At 40.9% G+C, this 24,377-nt stretch overlaps 1 protein-coding gene across 5 annotated transcripts in view; it reads right to left on the minus strand.

The window, feature by feature from the left end:
* DENND5B (DENN domain containing 5B) overlaps positions 1–24,377 on the minus strand; it is a 135,457-nt gene that overhangs the window by 69,937 nt on the left and 41,143 nt on the right. For 3 of the 5 annotated variants that reach the window (XM_087722967.1, XM_087722970.1, XM_087722969.1), the window contains exons 2-3: positions 7,364–7,429; positions 1,052–1,161 (exon numbers count right to left, since the gene is read on the minus strand). In XM_087722967.1, the coding sequence (XP_087579093.1) occupies positions 1,052–1,161; positions 7,364–7,429 (176 nt within the window). The remainder of the gene's footprint in view (positions 1–1,051; positions 1,162–7,363; positions 7,430–24,377) is intronic. The other 2 variants (XM_087722968.1, XM_087722971.1) reach the window with 1 other exon arrangement.

Consider the following 24,377-nt stretch of genomic DNA (forward strand, 5'->3'; position numbering starts at 1 on the left):
ATAAACATTCCATCTTCCCATATGCAGTGTGTCATTTGGGTACAAACATCGTTCCTCTTTTACCATATATTTCATATTCATATTAACATTATTTCCCTAACTTTAGTATTATAATATATTGAGCATTTAAACATTATGGAACTCTCAATTTTTCTTCTTAATATCTTCTAGTAATAATAACATATCAACATTAAACATCATTATTCTCATCATACTCATAGTAACAGTTTTCACCTTATTTATATCTATTTATTATCTACTTATTTTTTAGCTTTTTTCATTTCCAAACTCCTTTTTTTCTCTCCAACCGTTAGTAAAATACTTCCCAAATCATATAATATTCAGTTTGCTCTTTCTCCTTAATTGCTAATGTTAATCTGTTCATTTCTGCACATTCTAATATTTTCCTTATCATATTCTGATCAATAGAAATCTCTACAATCTTCCAATGTTGTTGTGCAAATACAATTCTAGCTGCGGTTGATACATGAATGATTAAATATACATTTTCTTTATTATAAATTTCAGGTAGAATTCCTAGCAGAAATGTTTCTGGCTTCAGCTCAATACATTGTTGTATCATCTGCCACAAAAGGTATTTAAGGGGGGTCCGTGGTGAAAAAAAAGGTGGAAAACCACTGTCCTAAATCTTCCTCAGGCTGAACATGACACAGGGGCTCAATTCACATTTTGTGATATTTCACAGTTTTGATCAGTGGGTTGGAAAAGCCTCAACAGGGTGGCCTCATAGCCAATGCTGATTTATAACCCACAGTTTATGATGGTAGCCTGATTCACAGATCAAGCTAACCTGAACAAATATTATAACTTACAGTGAAGTGTGAATCCAGTATTGACTTCACACATTTGGCCACAAATCTATGTATGAATAGAGACATGTGGGCTAATCCTCCTCAATCAGAATTACCTTATTTAATTAAGGACTGAAATGGAAAGAGCGGAAAACTGAACCATGCAAGAAGAGCAGGCTTTGACCCAGTAGGCGAGGACTAGAACGTGAAACTCTTTTAGAAGGTGTTTCTCTACGTACCATGTTGACGGCATCTTGATCAAAGGGGTTCCATTCTATATTTTGGGGATAGTGAGCCAAGACTTTTGACTTGAAAGTTCTTCTCAAGGGACTCTGGTCAAAATTTTCTCCTGCAATAGATTAAGAAGCAAAAATCATCATGTCAGTGAACTATTTTCAAAGAAAGCTTCAAGTTTGCTTATCCCCTTAAAGAGAACAAAAGCCACAGGGGGGGAAAAACAGTGTTATGTTTATTTTTTTAAAATATACCTGAAATTTTTGGCAGAAGGAATAATCCATCATTAAAGTGAACCATACCACATTCATACCACTCCATGAAGTGATACTTGTTAATATAAGTTTAAAAAATGATATTGAAAGCATCAGCCCTTTTAAAAAAAAGTTTAAATCATAACTTCAGGAGATCTTCAACTTATGATCACAGTTGGGACCAGAATTTTCATTGCTAAGGAAGACAGTTTTAAGTGAGTTGCACCCAATTTTACAATCTTTTTTTGCCATGGTTGTGAAGCAAATCATTAACGGTTGTCAAATTAATAACACAGTTGTTAAATGAATCTGCCATTGACTTTGCTTATTGGAAGTCAGCTGGGAAGGCCACAAATGGCAACCACATGACCATGGGACGTTGCAACTCTCATAAATACATGTCAGTTGCCAGGTGCCTAAATTTGGATAGCAATAGCACTTGGACTTATAGACCGCTTCACACTGCTTTATAGCCTGCTCTAATTGTTTTACAGAGTCAGCCTATTGTCCCCCAACAATCTGGGTCCTCATTTTACCCACCTCAGAAGGATGAAAGGTTGAGTCAACCTTGAGCCTGGTGAGAATTGAACTGCCAAATTGCAGGCAGCCGGCAGTCAGCAGAAGTAGCCTGCAGTACTGCACTCTTAACTATTGTGACACCATGGCTCTTCACATAACCACGGGGATACTGCATTAGTCATCAGCGCGAGGACCGGTTGTAAGTCACTTTTTCCAGTATCTAAATTTGGGGAATGGTTGCAAGTCAAGGACTACCAGTAGTTAATAACCTAATAGGTAAAATAGCAATGGTATAGGTAAAATAGGGGCTGAGCCAAATAAGAGTTTTAGTGAGAAGTCTGAGAACGCAATACTTGTCCCCGGCGTAGATTCTAAATCAGTTTTATGTTGCCTGGAATGATTGTCTAGAACAGGGGTAGTCAACCTTTTTATAACTACTGCCCACTTTTGTATCTCTGTTAGTATTAACATTTTCTAACCGCCCACTGGTTCCACAGTAATGGTGATTTATAAAGTAGGGAAGTAACTTTACTTTATAAAATTTATAAAGCAGAGTTATAGCAAACCCCTGCCGCCCACCATGAAAGCTGGAACATCTATTAGTGGGCGGTAGGGACCAGGTTGACTACCTCTGGTCCAGAAGATCAACACTTTGTATTATTGTATTCTATTGTTATGCTATCTTTATAATATTCTTTTCATTTTTATTTCACTGACTTAAAAAAAATAATGAGAGGAAGAGGGGGAGAGGGAGAGAGAAAGAGAGGGGAGAGAGAGAGAGAGAGAGAGAGAGAGAATGTCTGGCATTGTAGGGTATATGTAAAGAGACATGTATTCACAAGATAATGCAATCTTCCTGAAATCACAGAACCTGAACAATAGCGAATTTTAAACATCAATGTTTGAAAAGGCAGCATGAATTACAGTTGTACCGTCTGCATAGCCTGACAAAATTCTACACAGTGCAAAAAGAAAAAAAGATTGCATATCTTGCCTATGTTTCACGTTATCAGCAAACATGTAAAAATTGTAGGAGCAGAAGAGGAAAGGAAAATTGCATTATTAATCTGAATAGACACTAAGACCTTCGCTGCCTTTGAGAATTCTCTGCTTATCGGCAATGAATCATTTACTGGTAGCTGCAAATTCTCATCTGGGTGTTGAGCAGCAGACAGAAAACCAACAACTGAATTTCGTTTTTCAGATGCTCTTCACAGCAGGCAATAAACCAACAGCTAGATTAATCCCCTTTCCAATTATTTAGCTTCCCCACCCCCTAGTGTGCCATGTCCTGTCCCCCTCCCACCCCATCCACAGGGATGTTTCACTTTTTCAAATCAACTGAATGTTGATTTGTTGGGATGAACTGAGCCCAGTTTGTCGGCAGAGTCCAACTAGACCAAATTGGCTCTCTTTCCCACTTATTTAGGGCTTTGTTATATTAATTTCATCCTAACTTTAATCTCAATTGCCCAAAGTGTCTTGGAACTACAGGGGATTGATACTTAATACCTAGAAATTGGTCTATTGCCAGGGTGCATATGGTGCATTGAAGTTATTTCAGAAACTTTACCTCGAAAAAATTGAATTGTCTTGTTAAGGGCACCTGTAATACAAATATGTAAGGGTGGCTCGGTGGCTAAGATGCTGAGCTTGTCGATCACAAAAATCGGCAGTTCGAATCCTTAGTGCCATGTAACAGAGCGAGCTTCTCTTACTTGTCCCAGCTTCTGCCAACCTAGCTGTTCGAAAGCATATAAAAATGCCAGCAGAAAAATAGGGGCCACCTTTGGTTGGGAAGGTAACACAGTGTTCCGTGCACCTTCAGATTTTAGTCATGCCAGCTACATGACCATGGAGACGTCTTCGGACAGCGCTGGCTCTTTGGCTTTGAAACCGAGATGAGCACTGCCCCCTAGAATAGGGAACGACTAGCACATATGTGCGAGGGGAACCTTTGCCTTAATCCAAATATGTGTTTGCAGACATATTTATCAAATTCATCTCCCCCCCTTCTCTCTCTCTCTCACACACACACATACACCTCAGAACAACATTCAGTGGCCCTCTTTATAATCACCAGCATTTTTGTTCACTTATGAGGTAAAAGGTAAAGGTTTCTCTCACACTTATGTGCTAGTCGTTCCTGACTCTAAGGGGCAGTACGTATCTCCGTTTCAAAGCCAAAGAGCCAACGCTGTCCAAACACATTTCTGTGGTCATGTGGCCAGCATGATTAAATGCTGAAGGCACATGGAACACTGTTACCTTCCCACCAAACGTGATTCCTATTTTTTCTACTTACATTTTTACATGCTATCAAACTGCTAGGTTGGCAGAAGCTTATGAGATAGGATCGCTTAAAAGTTGATGGTCAGATTCACACAACACAATCCATGCTGGCTCAAGGCTCATATGGATAATTACTTCGTTCATTCGTGCATACATTCTCACCATCAGGTTGGGGTGGAATCCTTTCCACCAATTCTCCTGCAGATGGCTGGTTTCTCATGGTTATTGGTATCGTACTTAACTATAACTGAAGCTGCGATCCAGTGGTGGGTTCTGGATCCCGTTGCAACCAGTACGATGCAACGGGGCCCAGCGTCCACATGAACATGCGCAGCACATGCGCACACACGCGCAGCACGCTCACACGTCCTTACCTCTTGCGATGCCTCTGCGAGCCTCTGCAACACTTCAGCTGCACGGCGGAGCATCGCGCAGGCGCCGTTCAAATACAGGCAAGGAGGTCGGGCGGGCAGGTGGGCCCTCCGGAGCACCATACCAGAATGGTACCCGGTGCTCCGGGCAGGCACCGGTACACCCATACCGGGGCATAAGGCCTGCAACCCACCACTGCTGCGTTCACAAATCCATTTCAGAAAACACACTTTAAAAGTGGTAATGATAATACTGACCAATGTTTTCCAATAGACCCAAGCAACTAGCAAGGATCAAAACAAACATTTTTTGCTTTCATCGTCTTTGGTTCCAATCATACACCTAAATATACCATCCTAAACTGTTTAAACAATGTTACTAGCAAAAGGAAAGACTTTAAAAGTTTGTTCTGAAAAAAAACTGAATCAGTAAGGTTGATACTACACAGAAAAAAAACGCAAAACTCTTTTCAGTCCACTCATTTAAGGATTAAAGTTAGTCACAAATTTTGTGGAAATGCAGTCTGCCACATATCTGGTATAAAAATATTCTTGGCTTTTTTATTTTTTTTAGGGGAAAACTACTTCATCTGTATAGCATGACAGACAAATCTTAATGAATTTCCTTATTCCCAGTGGAGTTGGCCTTTCATTTCTTATACTTGGGGCAGAGGTCTTCAAAATTGGCAACTTGGCGACGTGTGGACTTCAACTCCCACAATTCTCCAGCCAGCTCTGCAAAGTCGCCAAGTTTGGGGAACCCTGCTTTGTGGAAGGGGTTATATAAAAAGCATATTATGCTACATTTAGACACAACATACCATTATTGGCTGTTACAAGAATGAGCAACAGTGACCTATAGCTATAGGTGGAAATATTCCCTTTTCACATATAAGGAGAAAAGACTAAAACCTTCATCTTGTAGGTTGAAGAAAACCATACTTTGCTTCTCCATCCAAAAGGAAGCAAAGTATAATTACATTTGTTCTCAAACCAGGGTCTCATCCCATGATCTAACTGGGGTTCCAGGTATTCTTTAGTGAGAAAGCTATAATTTGTATAAACTAAGAAAAATTAATCTCCTTCCCATCGTGCATAAAGGGTGGTATGAACAAAAGTGCTCATTCTCTATTCTATTTTGTAATTATGGTTTGTTATGGGATCTGTAGTTGCAATGAGTAAGATTTTCAAGGGTTGGGGTTAGGGTTAGCAGCTGAAGAAGCTTCTTGGAATGAGAAGCGAAACGTCTTCAAAGATAAACTGGAAAATCCAGTTGCCTCTTGAAAAAGCATCTTTGGGACAACCATGACCTGGATGACTAAGAATCTCCACAGACTCTTGATGAAGCTGTAAACCAGGGGTCTCCAATCCGCGGGCTATGCAAGTGGCAAGTGAGTGAGAATAGCAATAGCACTTAGACTTATATACCGCTTCATAGTGCTTTTACAGCCCTCTCTAAGCAGTTTACAGAGTCAGTCTATTGCCCCCAACAATCTGGGTTCTCATTTTACCCACCTCAGAAGGATGGAAGGCTGAGTCAACCTTGAACCTGGTGAGATTCAAACTGCCAAATTGTAGGCAGGCAGCAGGCAGCAGTAACTTGCAGTACTGCACTCTAACCATTGCGCCACTTTGGCACTCTAACCATTGCGCCATCTCGGCAAAACGTCATCTGTGCAGGAACAGGATTTAAGTTGCATGCACGAAATCATCCCTCCACCCCTCTGCCACAGTCTGTGGAAGCCAACTTTTCTTCCAAAACCAGTCCCAATCAGAAAGATTGGTGGCTGCTACTTTTCCAAGCCTCATTTCTGAATGACTTCATAAAGCTTTTCACTTGATTACTTAGCTTGAATTCAGCAACAAATCTGGGCTGCAAAACTCCAGATAACCATAGATGACACAGCAAGCAAACAGCTAACATTTACTGTATCTCTTGGCTGCTGTGTAGAAGACATCTAGAGTTTTGCATCCAAGAGCCCAGCCATAAGCCCCATCTTTGTTGGCAACACAAATAAAACCTTCCTGCTTGACATGCTCCTTACATAATCCTCACTCAACAGTCCGTGTTCAGAAATCATCCATTGTTTCTAATGGTTGCCCAACAAAGCCCTTTTTAGGAAGCATTTCATTATCTGATCAGTTCCATTTTGTACCGTGATTGTTGCTACTAATTATCCTTTGTAAGGACTTTTAAAAAAATTAATGAGGATGCTATGTTTTTAGTATTGTGAGTGGAAGTGGAATCTGGTAGCCCAAAGGCAAGCTTTAAATATTTTAATAAATAACAGCACATGTTCTCCCTCCTTCTTTTACTACATAAGTGTAAATGGTAGACTTGGTGGATTTCTATACAATTTTCTATACAATTGCCATCAATGCAAAATGAGATTGTTTTGTAGCTTTCAAGCTTTAGAAAATCAGCAGCCTAGGAGAAAACTCCCACATGTGATAAAAGTACAACACATAATTCTAACATTAGGTTCATGTCAGCTAAAATATGGTTTGTTATGTTTTGGCTTGAAGTGTTAAATCACAAACACTACGATTTGCAAAATTGGGCTTACGGCTGGGCCTGGAAAACCAGCCAATTGTGGCTTCCACAGGCCATTATTAAGCAAACCATTTAACAGCATGAAGTACAAAAATCCCTGAGCAAAAAAAACCCCAAAAACGTGTGTATGTAGTTAGAGCTGGTAAGAGAACAAAAGGCAAATGGCTGTTAGTTTATTAACTTAGAACTCCCCAAGAAAAGAGTGATAACTGCTGATTAAAATAATTAAAGTAACCAATCAATGAATAGAATTTAATGGAATTCAAGACAAATGAAAAAGATGGAAAGCTGTAGTTAAAATTAGCAAAACCCCGTGTTTCTTTTTACCTGATGTTCTGTTTGCAGTATCTGAATTCCTGCCATGGCGGTCGGCTTCTAGCCACTGGTATAAGACTACATAACATAACAGAAACAAAAAGTATGTATGAACAAAATGAACAGAAACTGCAGACACACATAAGCATGGTTTTTGAAAAACAGAGAAACATGGATAATGAAATGAGCAGTAGCATGTCTACCGCTGTTCATGAAAAATAGACAGGACGATGAATGTTAGTGACATGTGCAAACACATATTAATAACCTATTAATGTGCCCCTATGAGTCTCTGTTGATGGGAAGGGAAAACTTAACTTGCCTTCAGCTGAACATGTGACTTCACAGGATTAAGAATGGTGACTGTGCAAGATTCAGGCATGTGCAATACATTCAAAATCATCTTCAAATAAATTAAGCGCAGCAATCCCATTGAGCTTCTTCAGAGTCATAAAAAGTTCTCCGGTCTATCGGATAACTCTCCATCAAATCTTTAGTTGAGACAAAAAGGCCAATTCCAGAAACTTCTAGAAATTGGAATTGTTTACGCCATTTTTCCAAATGGCTTAGGTTTTACCCATGCCAGGCAGTGGAACATCTCAAAGGCCAATTCCACTAGTATCTCTCTCTATATATACATATGCATTGTGCAAAAAAAATTTCCATCCAAATATAATTAGGTTGAGGGAAGTTATTTCCATTCAGTTTTTCATGATAGCTTGGCATTTTTTGTGGAAGGGTGTAATGCAGTGCTGGCTGGGGAATTCTGGGAGTTGAAGTTCAGACATCTTCAAGTGGCCAAGGTTGAGAAACACTGGTGTAATGTCATCATCATGTCTGATGTATACTGAAAGTTCTATCAAACAGTAGAATCCATTTTGGTTGGTTGTTTGGTTGGGCAAGTGGGTTACAGTGACATCAACTTAAGCAAGGGAATACTACCTTGATCTGGCTGGAAGTGGGGGATGGTATCTGGGTTTTCAGTATATGGGGATTACGTATCAACAAGATGAGAAAATCAGAAAACATTTAATTTTATTTGATTAAATTAAGGTTAAAGCATTTTAATGCAGTTAATATAATTACTCTTCATTATCTTCAATTATTTCTTCCAACATCACACTAAATTTTACAATTCAGGGACCATTTTCAGGGAGATGCAGGTATCCTTGGGATCCTCCAACCTGAAGCAACCTCAACCTGATGCTCTCTATCTACTTTACTCGCCTCCAACACTCATCAACTGCAGTCAACATGGGTACAGGCTGGGAATGATGGGAGCTGCCAGTCAAGAAACCAGGAAGACATTAGATTGGGAAAGGGATATTATCAAGAAATGGAATGAGAAGCAGTGAGTTTCTCCAATATGTCAAGAAGTGTAGGAGACATTTCTGAAAATTATAACTTTCTCAAAAGCAGTTTCCCATGTCTGAGCCCTGTTTAGACAAGGAAAATTGTTAAATGACAGAAGGTAATGTTGACTAGCCCTTTTCTTTCTGGCATAAGAGATCCTCAGCAGCCAGTGTTCTGGAAATTATTTGCACATGTGTTTAGAAAGAAAAAGCATCATTTTCACATCCCTATCTTTGACAGCTGGTTTTGTTGTAGTTGGCAATGCCAGGATACGAACTGGCCCAGGAAATGTCATGTTAAAGTAAATAACAACAACAAAAGATGATTTAAATATTTTATCAAAAATAAACAAACAATGCCAGGGGAAACATTTTGGCAGATAAGAATGAAAGCTTTGTGTTTTTAAGGCTGGATGGAATTGGTCACAATGGACAGGGGGGTGGGGGAATCATTATTTTAAAAAAGGAACGTTTTTCCCAGGAGCAGATATGCTTGGAGTTTGCAAGTATAAAATATTACACACATACAACAAACAGCTCTGGACGGATTTGACGTAGGTTTTTTTTTTCTTATAATAATCCTCCTCCTTTTTGCTTTAATCATATCTACTTTCCCCTGCCATGCCCAGATCTAATTCCAATGTATCTCAGTCTTTATTATTTTTGTTAAAAATGTTCAGTAAGAAGAACAGAAGTTCACACTAAACTTTGAAATTAGTAAGTATAAATATGTATGATTTTGATCCAGAAGCAGCTATAGTACCCTGAATGAACACAGAGGACAAAGAATCTGCACACCTTTGCAACAACTAAATTTTAGAAAAGAAAACGGTAAGTGCAGAACGATATCATACACTCAGAAGGTGCAGTGGAGGTGATAATATAATGCAGAGTAAATACCTGATTAAAATTCTGAATAGCAACTAGAACAAAATTGCTTATTTATATGATGTACCTGTAAAATATTTTTTCTCCCAAGACTTCAAAGCAATTTCTATGTTTTCTTTCCTAAATGTGAAGACTCATTTTTTAACCTACCTTTTAATCCAGAAGAACATCCACTTTTTAAGATACCAGGCTAATTGAGAACACAGCCTAAAACTAAAGAATGTCACCTTCAATCTACATTAACATCTCCCAGAGAGCATTTTGCCTCTCCTGTGTATTAACACAATTTTAACAGAGAATGCAGTTTAATTCTTCTTTCCAAAGAGGCCAAAAGAAAATAGTTTGAAAGCAGATAATTTGGCAGCTGAGTCATCATACTGAGGACTTGCTTTAGTCATAGTTTATTGAACAAGCACTAATGCAGTGCTGGTGAATGTTTTTCTGCTTGGGTGCCAAAAGGGCACTATCAAATGCACGCGTGGATGCCCACACCCATAATCCAATGCCCTCCCCCCACGCTACCTCCCGTGCATGCGCGCAGGCCTCACTGAAGCCTCCGGACTTCTGGTAGTCCCGTTGGGCCATTTTCCGCCATCCACAGGCTCCGGAGGCTTTCCTGAAGCCTGGGGAGGGCTAAAGCAGCCTCTCCCATTCTCTGGAAGGCTGAAAATCAGCTGGCCAGTGCGCCCTTGTGTGCTGGAGCTGACATAGGGCAACGCCTTGCGTGCTCTGTTATGACTCGCGTGCCACCTGTGGCACAAGTGCCATAGGTTCACCATGACGGCCCTTATGGGTGTTTAGCACCTAACATAATGTTTACCAACCACAATGGTTAGGTTCATATACCACGCTGTTTCAAATCCGAACAATTATGAACTGGCGCAATGCAACAATCTAGCCAATACGAGCTACCTCTAGTGAATTTAGCCAGAATCTACTCAAAAAGGAGCCACCTCTAGTAAACTTCCATTGAGGAACCTTCTCAGATATTGTAAGGTAAAGGTCTCCCCCTCACATGCGTGCTAGTCATTCCCTAGGGCAGTGATGGCGAACCTATGACATGCGTGTCAGTGCTGACATGCGTAGCCATTTGGGGTGACACGCACAGGATTTCATGCGATTCATCCTCGGCTCCTGCACGGCCGCCGAGGATGAAAGAATCTGTGCTGGAGGAACGGGGGGGGGACGTGTGATCTCCCCCGCCCACACTCACTTATTGTATCGCCGCCGCCCCTTTCTGAGCGCAGGGGCTGCTGGTAAGGCGTGCGTGCTGTGCGCACACACGTCATCAGCGTGGCAAGGGAGGACCCGCAGGAGAGGAGCGCGGGAACAGTGCGCGCCTCTCTCCAGTCAGGCCGGCACAGAGAGTCTACTCCTGGGACTGTCGGTTACGACCGCACCACAGCAGGGAACAGCGGAGTGCCAACGGGAACTGTGAGCGCCATTAGCAGCAACTATAAATTGCGCAAAATTATGTTTTTGTCGAAGTGACACACAACGCGAGTTATGCTCGATTTTTTGCCGATTTTTGACACACCACGCCAAAAAGGTTGCCCATCACTGCCCTAGGGAGTGGTGCTCATCTCATCTTTTATTTAAATTAGATTTTTACAATCAAATTTATTTTAATAAAATGCTTTTGGAGTAAAAATCTATCAAAGGGTACTTTCCTATTTAAGATACATTAATAATTTAGTTTATTCAGCATGAAATGGAGCTTAGTTATGTAGCAAGAGGCTGTATGTTCTGCAATATTGGGACTGTCGGTGAGCCAACAGCAATTGAGTCAGAGGTGGAGCTGCCGCGGGACAAAGATGACAGTTGCTCTTCAAAAGTTATGATTTAAATCGAGTTGATTTAAATCAAGCTTTTTTTTAGTAGTGATTTCAATCGTGATTTTAATCAACTTGATTTAAATCAAATCCACCCTGTAATAAAATAACAGCGCCAATTTCTATCCGTACATTTTGAGTCTTAAACCAGCCAAAGGTAAGGATAGACAGAGGGTTAAAAATGCAATGCAATAAACCTGCACTGCAGAGTTGGTATCACACTGGTACTACAAGAGAAAGTTTATGGGCCTCCGAGATCTCATTACCGCAAGTCCTTCTATTCTGATTAGCTTTTACACAGAACTGAGATATTCTCAGTTGAGACCTGCAAATACTCCTTAAGGGACAAGAGTCCCAAATATTTTCAAATACAAATCCTTCATTGAGACTTAAGTTCTCCGTTTTATCAAAGGTGTTAGAGCAGCTCATTGGCAAGTTATCCCTTCTTGTCATGCAATATGTATTTACACATGTATTCATAAATAAGTCGCCTGTAATCTTTATATTTGCTTGATCACAAGAACGCAACGTTGAAAATAAAATCTATCAGAGACAATTAAGTCAGCCTCAATTTTAGTTGAGTTAGCACCAGTGGTGGGATACGACCGATACGCCCTGGTACTGGCATACCGGTGCCTGCTGGGAGTACCAGGTACCGTTCTGGTATGGTACTCCGGAGGGCCCATCCTCCCGCCCGCCCTCCCCTGTATTTGAGCCGATTGAGGCTTTCGCACACGCACATAGAGCGTATGGCACCTGCGCGACACTCCGCCAAGCAACTGGAGCATTGTGGATGGTAAATATGTATGTGTGTGGACGATGGGGCCCCATTGTAGCGTACCAGTTGCAATGGAATCCAGAACCCACCACTGGTTAGCATCCTTGTCCATCTTGAAGAAAGTTAGCATTCACCTCTCTTAGAAGAATGAAATATTTTAGGCAATATTAAAAAGGTAGAATATTATATCTTCCCTAAAGGAGAACTTCAGCTCTCTGCCCCAAGTAGAAACTAAATGGCCAACTTTTAGAAATGCAAATTTGGTCATCCATTCAAGACAGAATTAAAACCCCAAGGAAGCCAGCATCTAGGATTAATGACATTTGTTAAACAAGATTAAAAACCCCAACTCATTGCCGACCTAATTAATATCAAATAATAAAATACGCAAAACAAGCCTCTCAGTGCTGTAGAACAAACTGTATAAAAATCCATCTGATCGTCAAACCAGTTGGTCAGCTACCCAGAATAACACATGCTTGGTGGTTCTGCTTCACCATTAAACTATCTTTCCAACCAGCTTCCATTTTTCCAGTGTCTTTCTCCTGACTTGGAACTGAACGCAGACGGACATTTCTTCCAACAGTCTCAAGAGTTACACGCCATGGTTTCCTCATCTTCATGCAGCTGCACATTGAAACACCAGCAGAATTGTAGACAGCATTCACACGAAAACAAGCTTGACAAATAGAAGCAACACCCCAGAGAGATAGAAGTCCTACAATTTCAACATTTCAACGGCATTCATCCTAGCAGCTATCTAAGCACACATGATTGCGGCAGAGAAATTGGGAAACTCTGTGAAAATTGTGTTTTGCCCTTGGGAACCAAAAGCTCCATTACAGTGCAAATCACATGCATGATTTCCAATTGTTCCACTTCATTCATGCACATATACAAGCATATTGACTTCAGTCAGGCATAACCCTGTGTATTTTGAATGCTGGCTGCAAGCTAGCTAGTTCGGATTTCTGTAAGGGTAGAACTGACATTTTCGGAAAGAGAAAGTATGATATACTTTTAGCCTCAGGCCTTTCTTTTTTCCATGTCAAATATACATGGAACGGAGACAGCTTTTTCTTTAGGCCAAATAACATCCAATCCACATGCTTTCTAAGCAAAGTTGCTAATACAGTGATTCCATTGGTTGTGCACCATGCTTCATTATACAAATAAAGTCTAGGTATTTGTATTCGATATGTACCGCAAGGATTTTTTTTTTTTAAAAAATGCTGGCTGTTGCTGCAGGTACTTGAGTCCTGCCTGTCTCCTCGTTGCCGCTGGGCGCCACCATCTTGGAACACGTGGCTCCTCCCGGCTTCAAGATGGTGCCCGTGCCAGGAGACAAGGGGCGCCTCTTTTAAATTTCCTGTTCTGGCGGCTTGTGCTCCAAGGAGCTGCCGGGCGCCTCTGCCGCCGGGTTTTACTTCTTCTGCCTCCTTCTGGCGCCGCTTGAGGTTTTGCTCTGCCCGTGGACCCCCTCCAGCGAGGTGGGCCACGTGGATAATGGCACGGGCGCTCCATGGCATTTGGGAAGCCGCGGTTCACTGCTCGACTCAGCAGGAGCAGCGGAGCACTCTGGTGCCCGGCAGAGTTCCCGCAGCAAGGCTCACCTTCTGTGAGGCGATCCAGCGCCGCCCACACTTGCTGGTGGCCCGATTCGCGCCCCGCGGCACTTGAGGAAGCCATGGCTCGCCGCTCAGCACTCCGGCACCACTGTAGCCTCCGCGGCAGGGCTTGCCTTTGGAAGGCTTATGCCCTTTGTTTCCTGCTTGCCCGGCAGATTTCCTTTCCTGAGTGATACTTGTCTCACTTGGATGCCTGGGCGACGTGTCGCCCCCAAAAGGGGCTTTTGCCAGGCTTTCTTGCAGCTCGGGGAGCTGTCTGGCTCGCTTGCTGCGGCTGCTGCTGTAGGGAGATGAATTAATCCTATTTCTTTCTTTAAATTTCTTTCCAAATCATCAGAGATCCAGGATGGCAAACTGTCCAGTTGAGGGACTGAGTTGATAACTGGGCAGTGCCTGGTGGACCAGGGGCGTATACCAAGAGCTTATCTGACTCAGTCCAATCAATGAGAGGATAAGGTCAACCCATCCTGGATACTGCTCCCCTCATTATGGAGAATATATTGTTGAGCACACAATGCACGTAAGGAAAACCCTTTCAATATTGTAAATGTTTATAACACTACAAACTGTGACAGATTTTGCAAATGGAAGAATTGGGGGGGAGGGGAGATCTGAACCTAAGCTTGTATTAATACAAAGTGAGCTGTTACATTAGGCTTCCTGCCAAAAGGACTAAATATAGACACACTGAGCCATCTGCCTGCCCCCTTACTGATTTCTGAAAATTAAAGAGAATTCAACAGTAACTGCCCATTAACAGCTCAGCTATTTTTAAGAAGGTGATAGACAGTTAACATAATGAACTACACAGGAATAAGGAAGTACAAGCAACATCCATGTAGTTTTCAGGTGTTATTGTCAACCCAGAAAGACTCAGTTAAGCCAGAAACATATTAATAAATATTCTTGATACTGGGAAATGCTTCTCCTTTTCATTATTTTGTATTCATAAGTGTTGAATGAATGAATGAATGAATGAATGGGTTTTCCCCAAAAAACCAGACGGCACTCACTTTTCAGGTATCTCAGCCAGCCTTTAAGACCTGGTTCCTTGCCCAGGCCTTAGATAAGTGTGACTGACGCCTCTTCCAAGTAATCGAAGCATGCTTTGGTTATTTGTTTATTTTATTTATTACATTTTTATGCAACCTATCTTCCCTATAAGGTGATTCTGGGTGGCTTCTTGCCCAAGTTGCACCATTTTTTGGTTTTAGCAATATATTGTTTTATTGTTCTCAATACAATCCTACAAATATAATCCTAACCACAATTAATGATTGTTTTGTTTACCTTGCCCAACTATGCCCAATATGACAAAAAGACTAACCACAATCAATGATTGTGGTTAGTCTTTTTGTCATATTGGGCATAGTTGGGCAGGGTAAACAAAGCATTAATGTAACTAAGATATAATTGCTAATTACAGAGCTCTTAAATCTGTCACTGCCAAAACAGGCTTCCGTACTAAAGTGATGTTTTTCCATTAATTAAATTTGAATTAATTACAATTAAAAGCTTAATTAATTTTCCCTTAATTACAAATAATCAAAAAGTGGAAAGAAAAAGGAAATTTGCCAGTATTGTTGTTACTAAAATCTTTACCAGAAGTCTGAGCAGTACTTGACATTCAAAGGGAAAAGGAGCCCATTATAGAAAGGTGTATGAATGTAATTCTGTCTGGAATGAATTCCGAGAAAAGACAGAGCTGGTTTCAAGAGTTGCAGATGGGCAGGAGGTTCATACCATTTACAGCTGTGCTGGCAAACCACAGATGGCACACGGAGCACTCTCTACGGGCACGCGAGCTGTTGCCCAGCTCAGCTCCACTGTGTATGAGCCTCCTGCCGGTCAGCTGATTTTCGGGTCTCTGCTTCGCATGTGGGAGACAAGCGCTGGGGGCAGGGGAGGTCACACATGCATGCGGGGGTTGGGGGAGCGCAGGGGCGGTGCAGCGTGGGCCTCCCACACTCCATTTTTTGTTTCAGGAGGCTTCAGGGAGGCCAGCTAGGCCCAAAATGAGGCATGGGGGGGGGTCATGCACTTGCGGAGGGCGCACGCACATGCGAGGGAGCAGGGGAACACGGGGTGTCAGACACGCATGCATAGGGAGTGGGGACATTGCATTATGGGTGTTGCACACACGCAATTTTGGCACGTGATGAGAAAAAGATTAGCCATCACTGCTCTATAGATATGGTACTGTACAGGTAGTCCTCAACTTACAACAGTTCATTTAGTGACCATTCAGTTACAACAGCACTGAAAAGTTATTTATGACCATTTTTCACACTTACGACACTGATCACCTTTTGTGACCTTCTGACAAGCGAAGTCAATGGGGAAATCAGATTGTCTTAACATTCGTGTTACTAACTTAACTGCAGTGATTCACTTAACAAATGTGGCAAGAAAGGTTGTAAAATGGGGCAAAACTCACAACAAATGTTTCACTTAGCAACATAGTTTTGGGGGTCAATTATGGCCGCAAGTCGAGGCCATAATTGGCCTCGACTTGCGGCCATAATACAGATACCTGTAATGATATCTGTGAATGAGCTTGGGAGACGCGGCAAAGGGACAAAGAAAAGGGAATTATGAGATAAAAGGAAACTTAGCCCTCAGCAGGAATGTGGGTGCGGCAAGAGAAGGGACCCTCCCCACTTTCTTCAGAGGGAGGAGAAATTTGCTTTCAGACTTGCAAAATTGTTCTCAGCCTTGTGAGGTAGACCAGATAGGAAACACAGACAAATGAGCTAATTCTACTCTCTTGTAAGGTTAGTCATGGTTGACTCAGCTTTCCATCCTTCCAAGGTTGGTTAAAAAAAAACCCTCAAATTTCTCCATTGAATTTATGGGTCAACTGTGAATTTGAACACAAATGTCTCCATTTTAATCCAACTTTCTATCCACTACATCACTCTGCCAGCTTTTCCACGTTTATCTAACAAATTTATATCTCACTTTAGCTAAGAGTAGGAGGTTTGCTTACCCACAGCAAATTCTTAGTCGGTACGTTGCACTACTTTGATAGTAATGCTGTAATTTATATATGATGTAAGGTAATAACTATAATCATAGCATTTATAAGTACTGGTGGATATTTATGGCCAAGCATTCAACCTATTATTTGGTGTACCATAAGAAGAAACAGTCTACTACCCATCCCCAAAAAGCACACCTACAGTCTCTACCAAATACTGGAGACTGGAGACTAAAACATATGAAGAAAGGTTGCAGGAACTGGGTATATCTAGTTTAATGAAAAGAAGGACTAGGAGAGACATGATAGCAGTGTTTCAATATCTCAGGAGTTGCCACAAAGAAGAGGGAGTCAAACTATTCTCCAAGGGACCTGAGGGTAGAACAAGAAGCAATGGGTGGAAACTAATCAAGGAGAGAAGCAACTTAGAACTGAGGAGAAATTTCCTGACAGTTAGAACAATTAATCAGTGGAACAGCTTGCCTCCAGAAGTTGTGAATGCCCCAACACTGGAAATCTTTAAGAAGATGTTGGATAGCCATTTGTCTGAAACGGTATAAGGTTTTCTGTCTAGGCAGAGGGTTGGACTAGAAGATCTCCAAGGTCCCTTCCAACTCTGCTATTGTATTGTATTGTATTGTATTGTATTGTATTGTATTGTATTGTATTGTATTGTATTGTATTGATCATACAACCTCAGCTCGCTGCAACAATAGTAAATACATTCTACTTGCTAAATGTCTGGATCCTGTTTATATGACCGTAGGGATGCTGAAATGGTTGTAAGTATGAGGACCAGTTGAACCTCTGTTACGCAAACCGTCAAAGTGCTGACCTTTCTGATTGACAAGCTCAGCGTCTTAGCCACTGAGCATCCCCTTTACTCAAAAAGGAGGGAAACCATATTATTTCATGAAAGTTTGCAATAGGACTACAGCCACCTCACTCCAACCTAAAGCATAGGTTTTAATATCAGTTAAAGCACTGTATATTATATTCCCTGGAAACTCCCAAGAATGGGGGAATAAAGGAAGGAGGGCACATTCACAAACTGAAGCCATAGATCGCAGTCAATCCAGACTTTTACTGTAGAACACTTGGAGTTGAATATTCCCTAGGAGAACATTTAACAAAGAAAAACAAACAACTAGGAGGCAAAAGAAAGCAACAAGCTATTTAGGGAATAACTATGCACTCCCACATGATAGAAATGCTGCTACTTGAGACGTGAAAACCAGCAGTGAAAATAAACAAGGGTTTCTCGCACATAAAAATAAAGTAATACTAGATGTACCAACACTCCTCCTCTCATTCTCTCGAGGTTCAGTTCAAGAAAAAAAAAACAGGGGGGTGGGTGGGGAGATAGAGACAAGTATATATATATATATATGTGTGTGTGTGTGTGTGTGTGTGCGCGCGCGCGCGCGATATTAATAGTTCACCTCCAAATGCAGCATTCTTCCCGTGTTTCTAGCTTGGCTCAGCTGGCACTGCCCGCTTAAAATTGGAACAACAGGAGGAAGTGTGAGGCTAGCATTCAGATTCCAGGATGTGCATCTCTTAATATGTGCCAATTTAGGAGCTCGGCTCAAGTGGAGGAGCCGGCTTCTTCCAAGCAGAAAGCTTTCTGTGGGCTGTTCTGAATTTTGCCTTCCTCTCATTGTTCAGGCTATATTTACTCATAATCCAGCTGTCGGGCAGCAATACAAACTAAATACACAGGCGTGCAGCGAAATGGATAAAGGAAGGATATGTTCCTCAGGGGGTTTGTCCTCCTAATTTTCATGTCTCCACTTGAGGCATACGGTAGATCTGCATCGGAATCACCACTGCTCTTGCTGAAGGCAGATCCCTGCCACTCACACCTCCCCTTATTGCCGGCCTAATGCCAGTTAATCCTGACACCTTTCTGGGCAAGCTTCCTGACAGAAAAAAAAAACAGCAGTAGAAGTGGTTGGGGGAGTGGTGTGGGTGGAGGGCCAACAGCTGCCATTATTCCACTTCAGCGTCTTGTTTACAGAGGCCGCTGCTAAAATTAGAAGCCCGAAGATGCATCTCTAAGGCGGAAATGCCAAAAGATGCCCACGGTCCCTGGCTGAAAAAAACCCAACAAATGATGAGAATGAGCATTCGGATAAGAGGCAGAAGGGTCTGAAATTCTCTTTCAAAAGAGTATTTTTCTTTTCATCTACGAGTACACAAATTCACAGCTTGTATTTTAAGCCGTAGGGTGTTCACGCAGGCTTTGTTATATTAGCCACAGCCCACTGCATTCACATGTTATACACACTAAAACCCAAACAGCTACTTCACATGTGGTTGGTTGGTTTTGGCTTAGCACAAGTAAATATTAGCCATTCTGACTGTAAGGCTATGCAGGTAGTCCTTGACTTATAACCACAATTGAGCCTAATGTTTCTGTTTACTGAATGAGACAGTTCAGTGAGTTTTCCCCTATTTCACGACATTTCTTGCCACAGTTAAGTAAATGACTGCAGTTGTTAAGGTGGTAACAGCGTTGGCTTTCCCGTTGACTTTTCTTGTCAGAAGTTTGAAAAAAGTGATCACATGATCCCATGGCACTGAAACTATCATAAATAGGAACCAGTTGCCAGGCGTCTGAATTTTGATCATATGACCATGGGGATGCTGCAATGGTCGTATGTATGAAAAACAGTCAAAAGTCACTTTTTTCAGTTGTAATATTGAATAGATTAGATTAGATTACTTTATTTGTATGCTGCCCTTTTCCCTGAGGGGACTCAGGGCGGCTCACAATTCAAGGGGAGGGAAGGACAAACAAGTTACAAACATGAAGACAATACATCGTTAAAAAGCGCAACAGTCATACTATTCGAGTGGGGTTGAAGTCTTTAGCCCCAGGCCTGTCGGGACAGCCAGATTTTAAGGGCTATGTGGAAGGTCTGGAGGGTGGTGAGGGTACGAATCTCCGCGGGGAGTTCGTTCCAAAGGGTCGGAGCAGCCACCGAGAAGGCTCTCCTCCGGGTAGTTGCCAGTTGACATTGACCGGCTGATGGGATTCGGAGGAGGCCTAATCTATGGGATCTTATTGGCCTAGTGGAGGAATAGTTACTAAACAAACTGTTATAAGTCGAGGACTACATGTACCTCATGGCTCAGCTTGCTGTGTGGATCCAAACAATTCTGGCTTGTAGAATGGATCATGGTTCTTGAGATGAGTACATTATACCTCAGTAGAATGAGGTGGCCTATACCAGGGTAAATAATAGATTTCCACACCAGAGAGCCATAAATATGTTGCTTTAAAACAAAGGAGAAATTGCCATAGTAAATATGCTTCTCACATAGCACAATCCTATATAGAGCACTGTTATCAAATAATTTGCTGATTTCAGCACAATGGAGAAATGCTGGAATTGACAAAGGCTCATTCCAGGGTAGCAGAATGCTTTGGAAATTGCAAATACAGTTTTAAAAGATTATCTGAAAATTCTGGGTTGCTTACAAGCATCACCACAGTGTTTTTTTGTAACTGCTTAATTTGAGGGAGCTGTCACTGGCTGCTCCAGAAATTCCCACCAAATTATAATTTAATATGATATAAGGGGCAACTATCACACACATATTGGAATACTTGCTGTGTTTAATCAATTTGATGCAAGTGAAATAGAATCTTCATTTCAAATAATTCAAATAATTCAACCCAAATTTTTCTCCTGAACTTGTGAACTGCTTTGTCCTGCTCAGTAGTTGGCCAAAGTTGGTCTTCCCCTCAATATGCTATATACTAAAACTGCAGTTTATACAAGAAAAGAAAAATGTACCATATTCCTAGGATGCTTCCTATTATTATTATTTGCAGAATGTTATACTTTATTGGCTAATGAATGAATGGATTAAAAAAAAGAAGCAGCTTTAACTATAAACTTCAGGAGCTTCTTCAACTTGGAACTAGCTGAAAAATAAATAAATTAAGCTGTACTATTCAGTCAACTTCAAGCTGCTCTAGACAGATTTATTTATTCAATTTGTATAGCCACTCATTTCAAACCAGTGACTCTGGGTAATGTAGACATATCAAAACACTGGAAGCAGTTATAACACAGTACAAAAAGAATTTAAAATACAAACAGCAGCCAAGAAGTATTATAACCCATTAGTGTCAAGATAATCACAAACAGGCCCTTTCACATATTCGGGATTCCAGACTCGGGCCATGGCCAGATCCTCAAAACCTTCTAAAAGTCCAGCAGGCTCAGAGCCATCCTAATCTAGGGAGGATGTGCTAGAAAGCAGCGCAATGACAAAAGTGGTTTTCATCTTTTCCAGAGCATCAACCTGGGAAAGATGTGACACTGCAATGGAAGTGTAATTGTCTGAAATCAAGCGGAGAAACCTTCATGAATGTCTATGCGCTTCCATGCACACGCAGGCTTGCAAGGAGCACAGATCACCCGACAGAAATGCTCTACTCTTGTTCCAGTGCAAGATACATTAAACAGGCAGCAGAGCCTTTAATAACACAACAGTAATTTTTATTTCTTTATATTCCGCCTTTAATGTTTTTTTACAAATATCTTGAGATATTTGTAAACATATCCAACACACTTTCCTTCTCCTATTTTGAGATCAGAGAGAGTGACCAGCCCCAAGTCACCCAGTTGGCTTTCACGGCTAGGATGGGACTTGAGTTTACGGCTGCTGCTTTCTAGCCTGATGCTTTAACCTTTTCAGTTTTTGAAAAATCAATGTTTCTCAGCCTTGACAATCTTAAAAGTTGTGGATTTCAACTTCCAGAATTCCCCAGGCTGAGGAATTCTGGGAGTCAAAATCCACACGACTTAAAGTTGTCAAGATTGAGAAACACTGCTTAAACAAAGCTTTGGATGAGAATAAATGAATACTAAGTCACAACACAGACTTGCTGTACCAGCTGCAGAACGTGCTTCGAAGCTTGCTATTAAAGTTGCCATAGAAACAGCAAAAGAAACTAGAATACAAATCTGCAAGTGTTAGGCTTGAATGTGGAAAAAGGGTAAAACGTACGAAGGTCAGGATTAATGGAAAGACATATGAGCCAGGTTTGATAGTTTGACAGAATCAAGGCTCAAAATGTCATGAAAACTAGCAGCAAGATTGACTAATCTCAGACCAAAACAAACAAAACCAATATAGGAATAGAAAGTGTATATGTGGCTTAAACTGACTGAGTCATTATCATAACTCTTAAACAAGAAGGTTAGAATACAGCCCTGACTCAGTTGGACAGAACCTCCATAAACTACAAATTTCAGATTCCTAATTTGGGAGGAGGCCTACAAAAATTGCAAAAATCTGCTTAAAATACTACATTTACTTAAAAGAAAAACAAAGTTTTCCTTCAGGAATAATTTACCTTTAAAATAGAAATGTCAATCAATCAGAATAGATTTGGAAGGGACCTTGGGGTCTTCTAATCCAACCCCCTGCTCGAGCAGGGGACCCTATATTATTTCAGACAAGTGTCCAGTCTCTTCTTAAAAGCCTCCAGTGAAGCAGCATCCACAACTTCTAAGGGCAAGTTGTTCCACTGCTTAATTGCTCTGTCAGGAAATTTCTCCTTAGTTCCAGGTTACTTCTCTCCTTTATTAGTTTCCAGAAGAAATGGAGAATACCTCCTTTGATGCCAGTAACTGGCAGAAGAACTGCAGCTCTTGCTTCCTTATTCCTGTTTTTCTTGCCAGCCCATGGATGGGAGAAGAAATATATGGTAAGAAAGGGGAAGTGGGACTTTTTTTCTTTCTTTTTGGTGCTAGGTCCTCATTCCATTACCAAAAAGGAGGCCTTTTTGGTAATGGAATGATGGGCACCTAAAAGAACTCATTCTCATTCGTGCCTCTGTAGTCTTCCTGCTCTCTGATTGGTTCATAGATATGAGGGATGACTTTCTGGCATTGTGGGAAAGTCCTGACCCACCAATTGCCAAAAAACAAATGGCCACACAAATTGTTTACCAAGGTACCAAGATGGAGGAGATGCTCACAGCAGTTTCAGTTGGCCAACATGGCAATATGGTATGAGGTCATTTGGGCAGATCCGATAGCATGGTTTGTGGTGAAAAAGTTGGAAAACACTCCTTTGCAAATTAAGTAAAAAATTTAACTTCAGGCTGCCTTCACAGTGAGTAAGGGATAAGTTGAACATGACATCATTTGTTATGTTTTCTATATCCATTTGCAGAGATATCTCTGATCCACAATTATGTTGCCTTGATGCGATCTGTTTGGCTTTGGCTTAAGTAGGTATGTGAACACAACCAAATGAATCATAGTCTATAGCCATAATATTGAGTTCAGCAATCCACAATTTAAAAATGCGATATGTGAACCTCAAATATCTCCCACGGTTCCGATTTTTGTTGATTTTTACAGAAAATTAGAGCTTTTTCTTCCAAAGGAAAAAAAAAATCTATCTTCTAATTCTAACTACCATTATCTTTTGTAGATTCTATTAAAATGAACTGGCAGAATATGAAGTAAAATACAGATACAGAATTGTCCAAAAGTAAAACGCATTCCCTCTATTTTTTATTAGAAAGCATATTTGTCTTCTAAATATTTCTTAGCCAATGAGTTCATTCCAAAGAGAGGAAAAAAGAGTAAGTGGTGCTAAATATTGATTTCATGTTTCCAGATGCTGCATACCAAATGGCAAAAATAACCCCCTTTTGTTTAGAAAGGAGGGGGGAGAGAACATATTTATTAATAAATCTAGAATGAGCAAAAAAAAGGCAACCAGCAATGTAACATTTTGTCAGAAACATGTAGAAATATATATCTGTATTAAAATATTTTTAAAAGATAATAAGATACAACATATGCATTCGAGTCCAGCCTTAGGCATAAAAGCTGCTTGAATCACTATGAAACAGTCATTTGGGCTTACTCTAATCCATGTCACAGGATTGTTGCTGTGGCAAAAATAGAAGAAAGGGCCATTAGGTATTCTTCACTGCCTTGGGTTATTTCAAAATAATAACAAAGGCGGGATATAAATGTAAAAAACAAACATGCTAATTATTGTTAAGGGCAGTCTTGACATAATATTTGTTCCCACATCTGCTAAGAATGGTTAGGATTCTAGCAGGACCAAGGACAGTTCTCATCTCTTTCTTCAGTGTATTTTGACCACTTATAAGGATGCCACAAGATGGAAAGAAAGTAGTATTAAGATTAAGTCTTTGGAGATCTGGGGACCTGCCTTTAAAGCGTAGCAACTGTTAAAAGGAAGGCAGAGCTTCCAAAATTAACACAAATACCTAAACAGGAAAATAATAATAATAATTTTTAAAAATCACTGTCGCTCAACTCAACTGGAGGTCATGGAAAAATGTGATATACAGTAATCTACCCATTGTTTGGAGGGCTACGTTTGATGCACATAATGATGTGGGGGTGGAACAATTTTCCAGCAGTGAATTTTCCAGTTGGGGAAATGCATTTGCAATGAGCTGGCCTGCTACTTTCCACTTAAGGAATACCCCTCCACCACCCGCTAGCTTTATGTCTACTTCACTTATCCTCTCTTCTCATATCCTCTTAACCTTG

Source organism: Thamnophis sirtalis, unplaced genomic scaffold (assembly GCF_051295495.1).
Source record: "Thamnophis sirtalis isolate CommonGarterSnake01/CBP01778 unplaced genomic scaffold, rThaSir2_p1.2 scaffold_9, whole genome shotgun sequence".
Lineage (NCBI taxonomy): Eukaryota > Metazoa > Chordata > Lepidosauria > Squamata > Natricidae > Thamnophis > Thamnophis sirtalis.